Source organism: Narcine bancroftii, chromosome 2 (genome assembly GCF_036971445.1).
Source record: "Narcine bancroftii isolate sNarBan1 chromosome 2, sNarBan1.hap1, whole genome shotgun sequence".
NCBI classification, from domain to species: Eukaryota; Metazoa; Chordata; class Chondrichthyes; order Torpediniformes; family Narcinidae; genus Narcine; species Narcine bancroftii.
In genome coordinates this window covers 202067076-202081620 of record NC_091470.1, presented here as the reverse complement: position 1 = coordinate 202081620, position 14545 = coordinate 202067076, and the positions used below count along the sequence as shown (strand labels likewise).

At 47.6% G+C, this 14545-nt stretch overlaps 1 protein-coding gene across 4 annotated transcripts in view; it reads left to right on the top strand.

The window, feature by feature from the left end:
* Positions 1-14545, top strand: part of LOC138755003 (phospholipase D1-like) — a 73498-nt gene that overhangs the window by 24883 nt on the left and 34070 nt on the right. For all 4 annotated transcript variants that reach the window (XM_069920130.1, XM_069920131.1, XM_069920133.1 and 1 more), the window contains 6 exons: positions 485-543; positions 2513-2605; positions 3847-3999; positions 8080-8229; positions 9963-10046; positions 11669-11747. In XM_069920130.1, the coding sequence (XP_069776231.1) occupies positions 485-543; positions 2513-2605; positions 3847-3999; positions 8080-8229; positions 9963-10046; positions 11669-11747 (618 nt within the window). The remainder of the gene's footprint in view (positions 1-484; positions 544-2512; positions 2606-3846; positions 4000-8079; positions 8230-9962; positions 10047-11668; positions 11748-14545) is intronic.

Genomic DNA, 14545 nt, shown 5'->3' with positions numbered 1-14545 from the left:
TGGCCAGAGCCATCTCGGACATCAGTCTTCACTCCGTCCAGAACATCTACAAGAGGCGGCATCTTAAAAAAGCAACCTCTGTCATCAAGGGCCTTCACCACCCAGGCCATGCCCTCTTCACACTGCTACCATTGGGAAGGAGGTCCAGGAGCCTGAAGACGAGACTCAGTGGCACAAGGATGGCTTCTTCCTTTCCCCCCGCCATCAGATTCCTGAATGGAGAGCGAGCCACAGGCCCTGCCCCACATTTTTTTCTTATTTTGCATTAATTTTATCGTCAAGAATGTGCTGCAGACTCATGGCAATGAACATGATTCTGATTTCCGTCTTCACGTGCCCCTGCGCTCTGGGGGATTAAGCCCCCAAATGCTTGACCTCTCCCTTCAGCTCAGACACCCTCCACCCCATCGAATACAATTTTGGCTTGACGTCGGATTTTCCATCCGCTTCAATCTTTGGCTAAGTGTGCTGCATTTCATTCCAGATGGCCTTCTTGGATGTGAGCGAGTTGTCCTTCATAGAAGACTTGGGCCCGAAAGGATTGTGAGTAGCTCGATTTGGCCGCAGTTTGGTCAGATTCTATGGACCGGAGGGTCTTGGAAGGAGGGTGGGCCAAATGTCAGCCAATGGGACTGGCCCAGCAGGGTCAGCAGGGATGTGCTGGGCTGAGGGTCTGTTCCTTAACTCCCTTGAACCCTCAGTCACCTCCCACAGCCACTAGCATCACTAAGGGGGGGGGGGTGCACTGCGACAGGTGACAGCATCGGTGGGGGGTGATGTACCACAAAAGGCTGGAGTTGGGAAACTATTAGGTTTTTATTAACTAAAGACTGGAACAACCATCAACCTCATTGACTGATCGAAACAAGGAGAAAAGGGGCAGCATGGAAGGGGCCATGGTTAGGATTGGTCCAGCCAACATCAGCCAATCATGGCATAACAGTGGTTCACCACAGGGGCCGACACTACAATGAATGTCGATAAAATGTTTGTGCAGGGTTTCAGCAGAAATGTATTATTTTGTATAAAAATATCCCTGTCGTCTGTGATAACGACAAAACCATTTTCCGTAAGCCCAGCTGGACACATATTAATCTCCCTATGAGGCTAAAACTCCTTTTTGAGCCGTCCAACATGCTCCGGTCAGAGCTGTCATTATGACCCAATGGCAGCGGCGCTTGGAGTCCCACGGTTCCGTCCGCATAAGCAAGCGCTGTTGTTTTTGTGGCTGCCAGTGTAGCTTTTGTCAAATGTTCCGGTGTTTTAGCCACAATATTGTGTTTGTGAACCGAAATCAATAACGTTTTTGAGAATAAAATAGTAATGTTTTCTTCCCAAATTTTCACGTAAACCCCATGAAACAATGTAAATATAAATACATTCAGGCCGTGCGTATGATACTGTAATGTAAAGGTGTGATTTTAATTTTTCTAGTTGTTTATCTCACTACGATCGCCGTTACCTTCAGTGATCTACAGGAAGTATGATTTACCTGTAACATTAGTGCATTACTTGGGATTCTAGATGGTCTGGTACTGGAGGGAGATCCATGGGGGATGGGGGTGACACTATGAGTTACCGCACTGGGAACAAAAAGCCTAGTGGTGCCACTGTTCACTGCGTTGGATTCAGAGGTCAGAATCTGTTGCATTGTGAGTGTGGAACATAGAACTCTACAGCACAGTTCAGGCCCTTCAGCCCTCAATGCTGACCCATATATACCTTCCCCAAAAAACCGAAACCCTTCCTACCCTGTAACCCTCTATTTTTCCTCGGTCCATGTGCCCATCTAAGAGTCTTTTAAATGCCCCCAATCTTCCAGCCTACACCACCTGGCGAGGCGTTCCGACATCTCCCCTAAACTTCCCTCCCTTCACTTTGTACAGATGTCCTCTGGCTGTCCACTCTAAATCTTGTAGACCTCCATCAAGTCTTCCCTCATCCTTCTACGCTCCAAAGAGAAAAATCCCAACTCTGCTAACCTTGCCTTATAAGACATATTTTCCCATAATACTTGGTTAAATTACAAATTTATTACAATGTTACAGCACAATAACAGGCCCTTTTGGCTCACGAGCCTGCGCTGCCCAGTTACACCCAGTTGACCTGCCCCCTACATTTTGAAGGGTGGGAGGAAACCGGAGCCCCCCCTGGGGAAACCCACGCAGACATGGGGAGAACACACTCCTTATAGACAGCACGGGATTCAAACCCCGGTCCCGGTCACTTACACTGTAACAGTATTGCGTCAACCACCACGCCAACCAGGCTGCCGATTGAAGTGGGACCTCTTTCACTCAGAGGGGGGTCTGCAAGTCGGAGGCAGAGGAGGCTGTAGGTGTGGGGACAATCACAATATTGCTCAGAAATTCGGGTGGATGTATGGGCCAGAAGGGTGTAGCTGGGAGCCAATGCATGGGACTGGCCCAGAATGGCATCTGGGTCAGCATGGAGGCACTGGGCCAAATGGCCTGTGTGACATTGATTGTAATTCTGTCCGTTCCATTGTCAGGGAGGGGATGATTGTGAAACGTTCCGGAGGGCACAGGATTCCCGGCTTAAACTGTTGTGGACGTCATCAGTTCTGCTACCAGTGGTCAAAGAGGTCAGTGGGTGGGGGGATGGGGGGTGGAGGGGAGGGTGGAGAGATGGAGGGGTGGTTCTGGGATGGAGGGGAAGAAGGTGGAGGGATGGAGGGGAGGGGTGAACAGATGGAGGGAGAGGGGTGGAGGGGGTAGAGGGTGGAGAGATGGAAAGGTGGAGGGATGGAAGGGTGGAGGTTTTGGGTGAAGGGATGAGGAGGGGTGAATGGATGGGGCAGAAGAGGAGGGGTGGAGGGAGAAGGGATGGTGTGGAGGAGAGAGATAAAGGGATGGAGGGGTAGAAGGGTGAAGGGGAAGAATGGAGGGGTTAAGGGTGGAGGTGTGGAAGGGACATGGTGAAGGGGGAGCTGAGCCTGAGGGAGGGTGAGGAGAGGGAGGGAGAGTGAGGCAGAGTTAGTGAGGAAGAGGGGTGGGTAGAAGTTGGTGTGAGGGAGGGGCTGTGAGGTGATTCAGATGAGGGAGGGAGGAGGGGTGAGGGGGCAAGGGAGGGTGAGGGGGTGAGGGTGAGGAATGAGGAAAGAGTGGAGAGTGAGGGTGAGTGGGAGAGGAGTTAGAACATTCTCCATGTCAGTTTCGCCTTCCCAGCTCAAGTACAGTGGTAAAGTTATTCATTGCGAACAGTCCAGCAAGACATCCCGTAGGTAGTACTGTCTGTTGGACAGTCAAGGAGGGCAGAATTATGGTGAGAGTTGATGCTCTATCACCCACTGTCTCTCTCCCCTCTTCCCCCCTCTCCCCTTTCACCCCTCTCTCTCCCCCTCCCCTCCTCCTCTCCCCTCATCTCACACTCCTCCTGTTCCCCTTTCTCCCCTCTCCCTCTCTCCTCACACACTCCCCCTCTCTCCTCCCTACTACCCCTCACTCCTCCACTCTCCCCTTCTTTCCCCTTTCTCCCCATTTCTCCCACTCTCTCTCTCCTCTCTTCCCCCCACACTCCCCCGCTCTTCACCCACACCTGCATGCACACACACACACACACACACACACACACACACACACACACACACACACACTTCCTCACCCCCCCGCCCCAGTGCCAGAGGCCAGCATCGAACCGGGGTCCTTAGATCTGGAAGACAACAGCCCTGCAGCACCATGTTGCCTCATCCTATCCCTGGCAGGAGACTATGTGCCAACAGCCTCGTGGTTTCTGGTTCGGCAGCACGAAGCCCCGCACTGGGTGGCTGCCGGCTGTCGGCGGTGACACTGCCTCCCTGCCCCTGACCACCCCACTGTGTTCCAGGTGGATTGTCATCAAGGATTCTTTCCTGCTCTACATGAGACCCTCCAATGGCATCATCTCCTTCGTGCTGCTCTTCGACAAAGGATTCAACGTCCGGGTTGGCAGCAAGGACACCGGGGCCAAGTATGGCGTGATGATCGAAAACCTGTCCAGGTTCGAGCTCTCTGCTTCCTCATGGGTCTGCGCACTCCGCGAGTGGTGGGGGGGAGTGGCGAAGGGATGTGTGGAGGCCCTCACGATCAGTCTCACCCCTCGAATCCATCAGACAGCTTTTCACCCAATGGAAGGGTCCCAATGCCTCCTGAGGAAGCAGGCGCCACTTCCCGAGTTCCCACTCCGGAGGTGGATCCCGAGTGGAGCCTGGGGCAGGCCGGGAAGAAGCCGGGGAGACATGGCTCTGCTGAGGGACTCGGGGGCAGAGAACGGATCAGATTTGTTCTGGGGCTTGGCTGCTTTCCTGCACGGAGGCAAATGTCCCTAGGGCTGAGAAGAGAGTTGAACCGGTCTGACCGAATTCAGTTAGAACTTAGAACACTAGAGCATAGTACAGGCCCTTCAGCCATTGATGTTGTGCCGACCCATATATACCTACCAAAAGAACCGAAACCCTCCTTGCCCTATAATCCTCTATTTTTCTTTCATCTGTGTGCCTGTGTAAGGGTCTCTAAAATGTCCCCTAAGGTCCCCTCCACCACCATTCCTGGCAAGACATTCCAGGCCCCCGCAATTCTCTGTGTCAAAATCTTACCCCTGACGTCTCCCCTGAACTTCCCTCCCTTTACTTTGTACAGACATCTCCTGGTCTTTGCTCCACCCACCCTGGGAAACAGGCGCTGGCCGTCCACCTTTCTGATGCCTCTATCAAGTCTCCTCTCATCCTTTTTCACTCCAGAGAAAAAAGTCCCAGCTCTGCTGGCCTGGCCTTATTTTCCAATCCAGGCAACATCCTCTGCACCATCTCCACAGTTTCCACATCCTTCCTATAATGAGGTGACCTGAACTGAACACAACACTTTCAGTGTGATCTCACCAGAGATTTGTAGAGTTGCAACATGACCTCATGATTCCTGAGCTCAATCCCCCGACTAATGAAGCCCAGCGTCCCATAGATCTTCTCAACTATCCTATCAACCTGAGCAGTAACCTTGAGAGATGCTCTGCTCTTCAGTGTGGACGTGTGAATGTTTCCTGTGGTGGAGGTGCCAGGAGATCTGGCTCCCAGCCACGTGGGGTTGCTCCAAATGCCAGGTTCCCATGGGCCCCCATCACTCGTATGTCACGTTCCCCTGGTTTCCATGACCCCAATTAATCACGTTCACCCCCCCCACCCCGATAAATAACTTTCCCCACCCTATTCAGCACATTTCTCCCAATTCATCATGTTCCCCCCCCTCCATTTCATCATGATCCCCCACCCCTAATTCATCACCTTCCCCCACCCCTGATTCACCCAGACAAATCTCCGGGTCCAGACAATGTATTCCCAAGGACACTCAGGGAGACTAGTGTACAGATAGTGGGGCCATTAACAGAGATATTTAGGATGTCATTGGTCACAGGGGTAGTGCCAGAGGATTGGAGGGTGGCTCATGTTGTTCCACTGTTTAAGAAAGGGTCCAAATGTAAGCCTGGAAATTATAGACCTGTGAGTCTGACGTCTGTGGTGGGTAAGTTGATGGAAAGTGTTCTGAGGGATGGCATTTACAAATATTTGGAAGAACAGGGATTGATAGGTAATAGTCAGCATGGTTTTGTCAGGGGTAGATCATGCTTGACAAACCTGATTGAGTTTTTCGAGGGGGTTACAAAAAAGATTGATGAAGGGAAGTCTGTGGATGTTGTCTATTTAGACTTTAGTAAAGCTTTTGACAAAGTTCCCCACAGGAGGTTAGGGAAAAAGGTGGAGGTATTAGGTGTAAATAAGGAGGTAGTGAAATGGTTGGATGGGAGGTGTCAGAGAGTAGTGGTAGAAAATTGTTTGTCAAATTGGAGGCCGGTGACTAGTGGAATTCCTCAGGGATTGGTCCTGGGTCCACTATTGTTTGTTATATATATTAACGATCTGGAAGAAGGGGTGGTGAATTGGATAAGTAAGTTTGCAGATGATACAAAGATTGGTGGTATTGTGGACAGTGAAGAAGATTACCGTAGCTTAAAAAAAAGATATAGGAAAGCTAGAGAAGTGGGCTGAGAAATGGCTGATGGAATTTAATATGGATAAGTGTGAAGTGTTGCATTTTGGAAAGGCAAATCTAAATAGGTCATATACATTGAATGGTAGACAATTGAGGTGTGCAGAGCAATAAAGGGATTTAGGAGTTATGGTAAATAGTACCCTCAAAGTTGATACTCAGGTAGATGGTGTGGTGAAGAAGGCATTTGGAATGTTGGCCTTCATAAATCGGAATATTGAATTCAAGAGTTGGGATGTTATGATGCAATTGTACAAAGCATTGGTAAGGCCAAGTTTGGAGTACTGTGTGCAGTTTTGGTCACCGAATTATAGGAAGGATATAAACAAAATAGAGAGAGTGCAGAGAAGGTTCACGAGAATGTTGACAGGATGTCAGGGTTTGAGTTACAGAGAAAGGTTGAGCAGCCTGGGGCTTTTTTCTCTGGAGCGTAGAAGATTGAGGGGGAATTTGATGGAGGTGTTCAAGATTTTAAAAGGGACAGAGAGAGTCAACATGGATAGGCTTTTTCAATTAAGAGTGGGGGATATTCAAACCAGTGGCCAGGGTTTGAGATTGCAGGGGGAAAATTATAAGGGGAACATGAGGAGAAATTTCTTCGCGCAAAGGGTGGTTGGGATGTGGAATAAGTTTCCAGCAGAGGTGGTTGAAGCAAGAACGTTATTTACATTTAAGGAAAGACTGGATAATTACATGGAGGGGAGAGGATTAGAGGGGTATGGACCAGGTGCTGGTCAGTGGGACTAGGACTGTGGGGATTTGTTCCGGCATGGACTAGTAGAGCCAAACTGGCCTGTTCTGTGCTGTCTATGGTTATATGGTTAACCCCCCAATTTGTCAGATTCTCCCCTATTCCCCTCCCCTCCGGTTCATCACATTCCCCCCATTAGGGTAGTAAGGGGAAGTTCAAAAGCCTGATACCTGTTGGGAAGGAACTGTTCTTGAAGACTGAGGCACTGGGCCTCAGGCTTCTGCTAAACAGGGAGGTCTGCAGGCACCGGGCATGAGCGCAGGGAAGAAACGTGCAGGTTCCGCACATCCAGAGAACTATAGGGCACTACAGCACAGAGAACAGGCCCTTTGGCCCTTCTAGTCTCCGCCAAACTATGATTCTATGGAACATAGAAGTCTGCAGACCCTGTGACTGTAGTAACAACACACAGAAATTCTGGAGGAACTCAGCTGGTCTCGCAGCGTCCACAGAAAGTAAAGATATATTCTGGTCATTTCGGGCCTGATGCCTCCTTCAAGGTGTAAGCAAAAAGCAAGCGGGTGTCAGAATAAAGACTGGGGAGAGAAAGGGGAGAGAATGAGAGGGGGAGGAGTCCAGACCAACAGACAAAAGGTGTTAGTTGGATATGATACGTGGAGAGGTGAGAATTGATCTTGGCTCTGTGAAAGGAGACAGAGGGAAGAGAGAAAGAGAACTAGAGGGAAGGAAGGAGATGGGAGGACAAAGATTTTTGGGGGAGGGGGTTAAATGGAAACCAGAGAAGTCAATGTTAATGCCATCCAGTTGGAGGGGGCCCAGATGGAAGATGAGGTGTTGTTCCTCCATTTTGCAGGGGATCTCAGTCTAGCAACGCAAGAGACCACGGTTAGACATGGCGGCAAGGGAACGGGAGGGGGGGGGTGGAACTGAAATTGGCGGCCACTGGGAGATCCGCGCTATCGCAGCGGACAGAGCCGAGGGGCTCAACGAAGCGATCTCCCAGCCTGTGCCCAGTCTCTCTGATGTGGAGGAGGCCACCGGACCCCCCGCAGGTTCACAAGAGTAAAGCATTACTTCGCTCGGACGGACCCGAATTGTGGGGAGGGAAGGGGTGTGAGGCAAGTGGAGCATCTCTTGCGGTCACAGGCGCCGATGGGGGAGGGACGGGTTGGTGGGGAAGGAGGAGTGGGAAGGGAATATGATGGTTGCCATTTTACCCCATGGATGCAGCGTGGCCTGCTGAGTTTCCCCAGCACTTCTGCGAACGGGGCCCGGCCACAACGCCCTCTTGATGCTGCTTCTGCCATGACCGGTTTCTTTCTTTTGCAGGACTCTGATCATCAAATGCAGCAGTTATCGCCAGGCCTGTTGGTGGAAGCAGGAAATCACCAATCTGGCCGAGAGGCACGGCCAGGACTTCCTCACAGACCATCGGTTCGATTCGTTCGTCCCCGCACGCCATGGTATCCTCAGCCGTTGGTAAATGCACCCTTCGCTCCAGTGACCAGCTTCAATTCTTTGCATTGGACACAAACACACTGCGGCGCACTACTGCTGTCGCCGTCTCCCAGCGCCAGAGACCAGAGTTCGAGCCCCCCTCCCCCACCTCCAGTCCTCTGTGCAATGAGGGCTTAATCATTTGCTGTAAATTGCCCCCACTTCCCCAGGGTTAGTGCCGGGAACATAGAAACATCGTAGTTCAGGCCCTTCAGCCCTCGATGGCTGTGCTGATCCATATATTCCTACCAATGAAAATCGAAACCCTCATTACCCCCTTATCCATATGCCAGTCTAAGAGTCTCGTAAATGCCCCCTTTTGTTCCAGCCTTCCCCACCACCCCCAGTATGCATTCCAGGCCCCAACAACTCTGCATTAAAAACAACTTACCACTAGTATCTTCATCCCTTCACTTTGTACAGATTGTTGGATGAGACGGGCTGGTGCATTGCCTTCAATGGGATCGAGTACAGGAAGTAGAACAGGGGGAATCCAGCAACGTGACTCCTGAATACGAGGTCACAGGCAGATAGTGTTGTAAAGAGAGCTTTTGACCTTTATAAATCCAAGTACAGGGGGTTGGGATGTTATGGTAAATTTGTATAAAACATTGGTGAGGCCAATGTGTGCAGTTTTGGTCACCGAACTACAGGAAAGAGAAGATTTACAATGACATTGCCAGGAACTGAGATACAGGGAATATTAACCAGGTTGGTCTACCCTCGGCCCAGTGGCTTCCATCGCGAACCCTCTCCCTCGCCCATGGACTGAGACCCCGTCGTGAACCTACTCCCTCGCCCTGGCGGTCCACAGAAAAGAACCTCGATAGCGAACACATCCTCGGCCCCTCTCACCTTCCCCCCCATCTGCCCTGCTCAGACTTTATTCCCTGGAGCGTTGGAGAACGAGGGGAGATTTGGTGGAGGTATTCAAAATTATGAGGGCTATAGATGGAGTGAACACAAGTAGGTCTGTTCCCCACCCCCCCCCCCCCACTGAGGCTGGGTCGTTTTCCCTGTGAAGCTTCACAAAAAGGGGCCACTAATCCAACACCCAACAAGGGAAGTGAAGTAGAGTTGCCTTCGGAGACATGCAGTGTCTGCAGATCCCGATACCTCCTACACTTTCCCTAACTTTCTACGCATCCTCTGGTGTTTGTCCTGGGAAGCAGGCGCTGACCATCCACCCTATCTCAGAATCTCAAAAAGTCTCCTCTCGTCCTTCTTCGCTTCAAAGAGAAAAGTCTCTGCTAACCTGGCCCCATAAGACCTATTTCCCAATCCAGGCAACATCCTGGTGAATCTTCTCTGCCCCCTCTCCATGGCTTCCACATCCTTCCTGAAATGAGATGACCAGAACTGAGCACAATAAGTGTGGTCTCACTAGAGATTTGTAAAGTTGCAATGTGACCTCTCAACTCTTGAACTCAATCCCCCATCAATGTGAAGCCCAGTGACCCAAAGGCCTTCTTAACTATTGATGAGAGAACCCAAGGTCCCTCTGTTCATCCACACTGTGATGTAACTGACCATTAACCCTGTACTCAGCCTTCAAGTTTGTCCTTCCAAAATGCATCGCCTCACCCTTATCCGGATTGAACTCCATCTGCCATTTTACTGCCCAACTCTGCGTCCTTTAGGAGACCTACAACAATCTTCAGCTCCATCCGCAACTCTTCCAATCTTCGTGCCGTGACTTGGGCTTGTGTTTGCAGGTTTGTGAATGGGAGTGGATATTTCTCCGCTGTGGCGGATGCTTTGAATCAGGCCAAGGAGGAGATCTTCATCGCTGATTGGTGGTGAGTAGTGCTGGGAAAAATTCACTGTCCATCCACTGTAGTGCGGAGGAGACATTCAACTCATCTGAGCTCCAGGGAGAGGCCGCGCAGGCTGGGGATTTGTCCCAGTGTGTGGAGAAGGGCGAGGGGAGAGCTCATGGAGGTGTGAAAATCACAAAGTGAATAGATTGGATAAACATAGAAAGTCTTTTCCCGCGAGTCAGGAACCGATAACTAGAGGACATAGGTTAAAGGTGAGCGGGGGGAGATATTTATATGGGATCTGAGAGGTAACTTTTTACTGAAGGGGTGGTAGGTGTGTGGAATGAGCAGGGCCTATTGCGATGTTTGGACAGAAGGACAAACCAAGGTAGGATGTACCCAGTAAAGGTGATGTATTTTTACCTCTGTTCTATAAAGGACTATAAATGCTGAGTTTCTTCAGCATTTTGTGTTTTTACTTCAACCCGTGTCTGCAGATTTTCATTCTATATTTTACTTCTCTTGTCCCCTTCCCAGTTCTTCCACCCTGACATTAACTCTGTTTCTCTCTCCACAGATGTGGTCAGTGTCCCCTGCATAGAACCTACAACACCACAGCACAGTACAGGCCCTTCAGTCCTTCGATGTTGTGCCGATCTACCAAAAAAATCGAAATCCCATAACCCTCTATCTTTCTTCCATCCATCTGCCCATCTCTTAAATGCCCCCAATGTTCCAGCCTCCACCATCACCCCTGGCGAGGCGTTCCAGGCCCCCACAACTCTCTGTGTTTAAAAAAAACTCTCTGATGTCCCCCTAAACTTCGCTCCCTTCATTTTGTACACCTCTGGTGTTTGCTACTCCCGCCCTGGGAAAAAGGCACTGGCCGTCCATCTTATCGATGCCTCTCAGAATCTTATCAACCTCTATTAAATCTCCTCTCGTCCTTCTTCGCTCCAAAGAGAAAAGTCCCAGTTCTTGCCTCATAAGACTTATTTTCCAATCCAGGCAACATCCTGGTCAATCTCCTCTGCACCCTCTCCGCAGTTTCCACGTCCTTCCTGTAATAGGGGAAACTAGAACTGAACACAATAAGTGTGGTCTCACCAGAGATTTGTAGAGCTGCAATATCACTTCACGACTCCTGAACTCAATCCCCCGACTAATGAAGCCCAGCATCCTATAGGCCTTCTTAACTGTCCTATCAACCTGTGTGGTGACCTTGAGGAATGTAGAGATTTGGACCCAAGATCCCTCTGTTCATCCACACTCTTAAGTAACTGTCCATTAACCCTGTAATCAGCCTTCTGGCTTGTCCTTCCAAAATGCATCACCTTACACTTATCAGGATTGAACTTCATCTGCCACTTTCCTGCCCAATTCTATATCCTCTTGTAACCTACGACAACCTTTAACACCATCCACAACTCGTCCAACCTTCATATCATCCGCAAACTTACTGACCCATCCTTCCGCCTCTTCAACCGGGTCATTTATCAAAATCACAAAGAGTGTTTTGTTGTTGCTGTGCGGGCCAGATCTGTCAACGTAGGTGTCTGCAGAGTGCAGCCAGGGAATATAGAACAGGCTTGGCTTTTGTTCTGTGGAGAGTACCGTCAGGGCAATAAAATCTTGCTGAGAATTTCCCATCCTCATTGCAGGCTAAGTCCAGAAATTTACCTCAAAAGGCCGGCCAAGGACAACTACTGGAGACTTGACAACTTGCTGAAGCACAAGGCAGTGAGTGGTCAACCAGTTTGTGATTCTCTACATGAGTACAAAGGGCGGCATCGTTAGTGTAGTGGTGTGTTCAGCGTAGGGTCAATGGGTTCAAAGAGAATCAAGGCTGGACACGTGTTATGAACAAACAGTGGTCTTTATTTGCACACGGGAATTCACAAGAAGGGCACACAATGACAGATTAACGTACACACCACCAAGAAACGAGGGTTTAACTTGTTCAGTACCCACCATCCTTAGGCACAGTATACTGAGATATGAGAGTTTAACTTGTTCAGCAACCACCGCCCACAGGCATGGTATACCTAGAAACGAAGGTTTAACTTGTTCAGCACCCACCACCCACAGGCATGGTATACCTAGAAACGAGGGTTTAACGTTCAGTACCCACCACCCACAAGCAAAGTATACCAAGAAACGAAGGTTTAACTTGTTCAGTACCCACCACCCACAGGCATGGTATACCGAGAAACGAAGGTTTAACTTGTTCAGTACCCATCACCCACAAGCACAGTATACTGAAAAACAAAGGTTTAACTTGTTCAGCACCCACCGCCCACAGGCATGGTATACCTAGAAACGAGGGTTTAACTTGTTCAGCACCCACCACCCACAAACACCGTATACCAAGAAACAAAGGTTTAACTTGTTCAGTACCCACCACCCACAAACACAGTATACCAAGAAACAAAGGTTTAACTTGTTCAGCACCCACAGCCCACAGGCATGTTATACCTAGAAACAAGGGTTTAACTTGTTCAGTACCCTCCACCCATAAGCACACTATACCAAGAAATGAGGATTTAACTTGTTTAGTACCCACCACCCACAAGCACAGTATACTGAGAAATGAGGGTTTAACTTGTTCAGTACCCATCACCCACAAGCACAGTATACCGAGAAACAAAGGTTTTTTTTTAATTTTTTATTTTTCACACCATAAATCACAATAGCCATGATATACACTTTTTCTTTTCCACACATTTACAGTGACTTTTTCTCCCTCCCCCCTCCCTCCTCCCAAGCCACCCCCCCACCCCCCCCCCCTCTCATCCATTTTAGGTATACAATCTAGGTTGCATTAATTCAGTTAGACAATGTTGTCATTCAACAAAAATACACCAGAAACTCTACTGAGTCCATTCTTTTCTTTTCTTCTCCTTCCATCAACTTAGGTAATGTTTGTTCCCGGTCGGTTTTCGCTATTGTATTTAATGTAAGGCTCCCATACTTGTTCGAATATTTCAATATTATTTCTTAAACTATATGTTACTTTTTCTAATGGAATACATTTATTCATTTCTATATACCATTGTTGTATTTTCAAATTATCTTCCAATTTCCAGGTTGACATAATACATTTTTTTGCTACGGCTAGGGCTATCTTGACAAATCTTTTTTGTGCATCTTCCAAGTCAATTCCAAATTCTTTATTTTTTTATGTTACTTAGGAGAAAGATCTCTGGATTCTTTGGTATATTGTTTTCTGTTATTTTATTTAATATCTGATTGAGATCATCCCAAAATTTTTCTACTCTCTCACATGTCCAGATTGCATGAATTGTTGTTCCCCTTTCTTTTTTACATCGAAAACATCTATCAGATACTGTTGGGTCCCATTTATTTAACTTTTGCGGTGTAATGTATAGTCTGTGTAACCAATTATATTGTATCATACGCAGCCTCGTATTTATTGTATTTCTCATCGTTCCAGAGCATAACTTCTCCCATGTTTCCTTTTTTATCTTTATATTTAAATCTTGTTCCCATTTTTGTTTAGTTTTACCATTTGTTTCCTCATTCTCCTTTTCTTGCAGTTTAATATACATATTTTTTATAAATCTTTTGATTAACATTGTATCTGTAATCACATATTCAAGGTTACTTCCCTCTGGTAAACTCAAGTTGCTTCCTAATTTATCTTTCAAGTAGGATCTCAGTTGGTAATATGCCAGCGCTGTATCTCCAGTTATATTGTACTTATCTCTCATTTGTTCAAAGGATAAGAATCTACTTCCTGAAAAACAATTTTCTATTCTTTTAATCCCTTTTTTTTCCCATTTTCTAAAGGCAAGGTTGTCTATTGTAAAAGGGAGTAGCTTATTTTGCGTCAATATTAGTTTTGGTATTTGGTAATTTATTTTATTTCTTTCTACATGAATCTTCTTCCATATATTGAGGAGATGGTGTAATACTGGAGAAGTTCTATGTTGTACCAATTTTTCGTCCCATTTATATAATATGTGTTCAGGTATCTTTTCCCCTATTTTATCTAATTCTAGTCTCGTCCAGTCTGGTTTTTCCCTTGTTTGATAAAAATCTGATAGGTACCTTAATTGTGCGGCTCTATAATAATTTTTGAAGTTTGGCAATTGTAAGCCTCCTTGTTTATACCATTCTGTTAATTTATCTAGTGCTATCCTCGGTTTCCCCCCTCTCCATAAAAATCTCCTTATTATTTTCTTTAACTCTTTGAAGAATTTTTCTGTCAGTTGTATTGGCAATGCCTGAAATAAGTATAGTATCCTTGGAAAAATGTTCATTTTAATACAGTTTATCCTTCCTATCAGTGTTAGTGGTAGCTCTTTCCAATGCTCTAAATCGTCCTGTAATTTTTTCATTAGTGGATTGTAATTGAGTTTATATAATTGGCCTAGATTTTTGTTTATTTGCACACCTAGGTATCTTATTGCCTGCGTTTGCCATCTGAATGGGGATTCCTCCTTAAATTTTGAGAAATCCGCGTTATTCATAGGCATTGCTTCACTTTTATTTACGTTTATCTTGTATCCCGACAC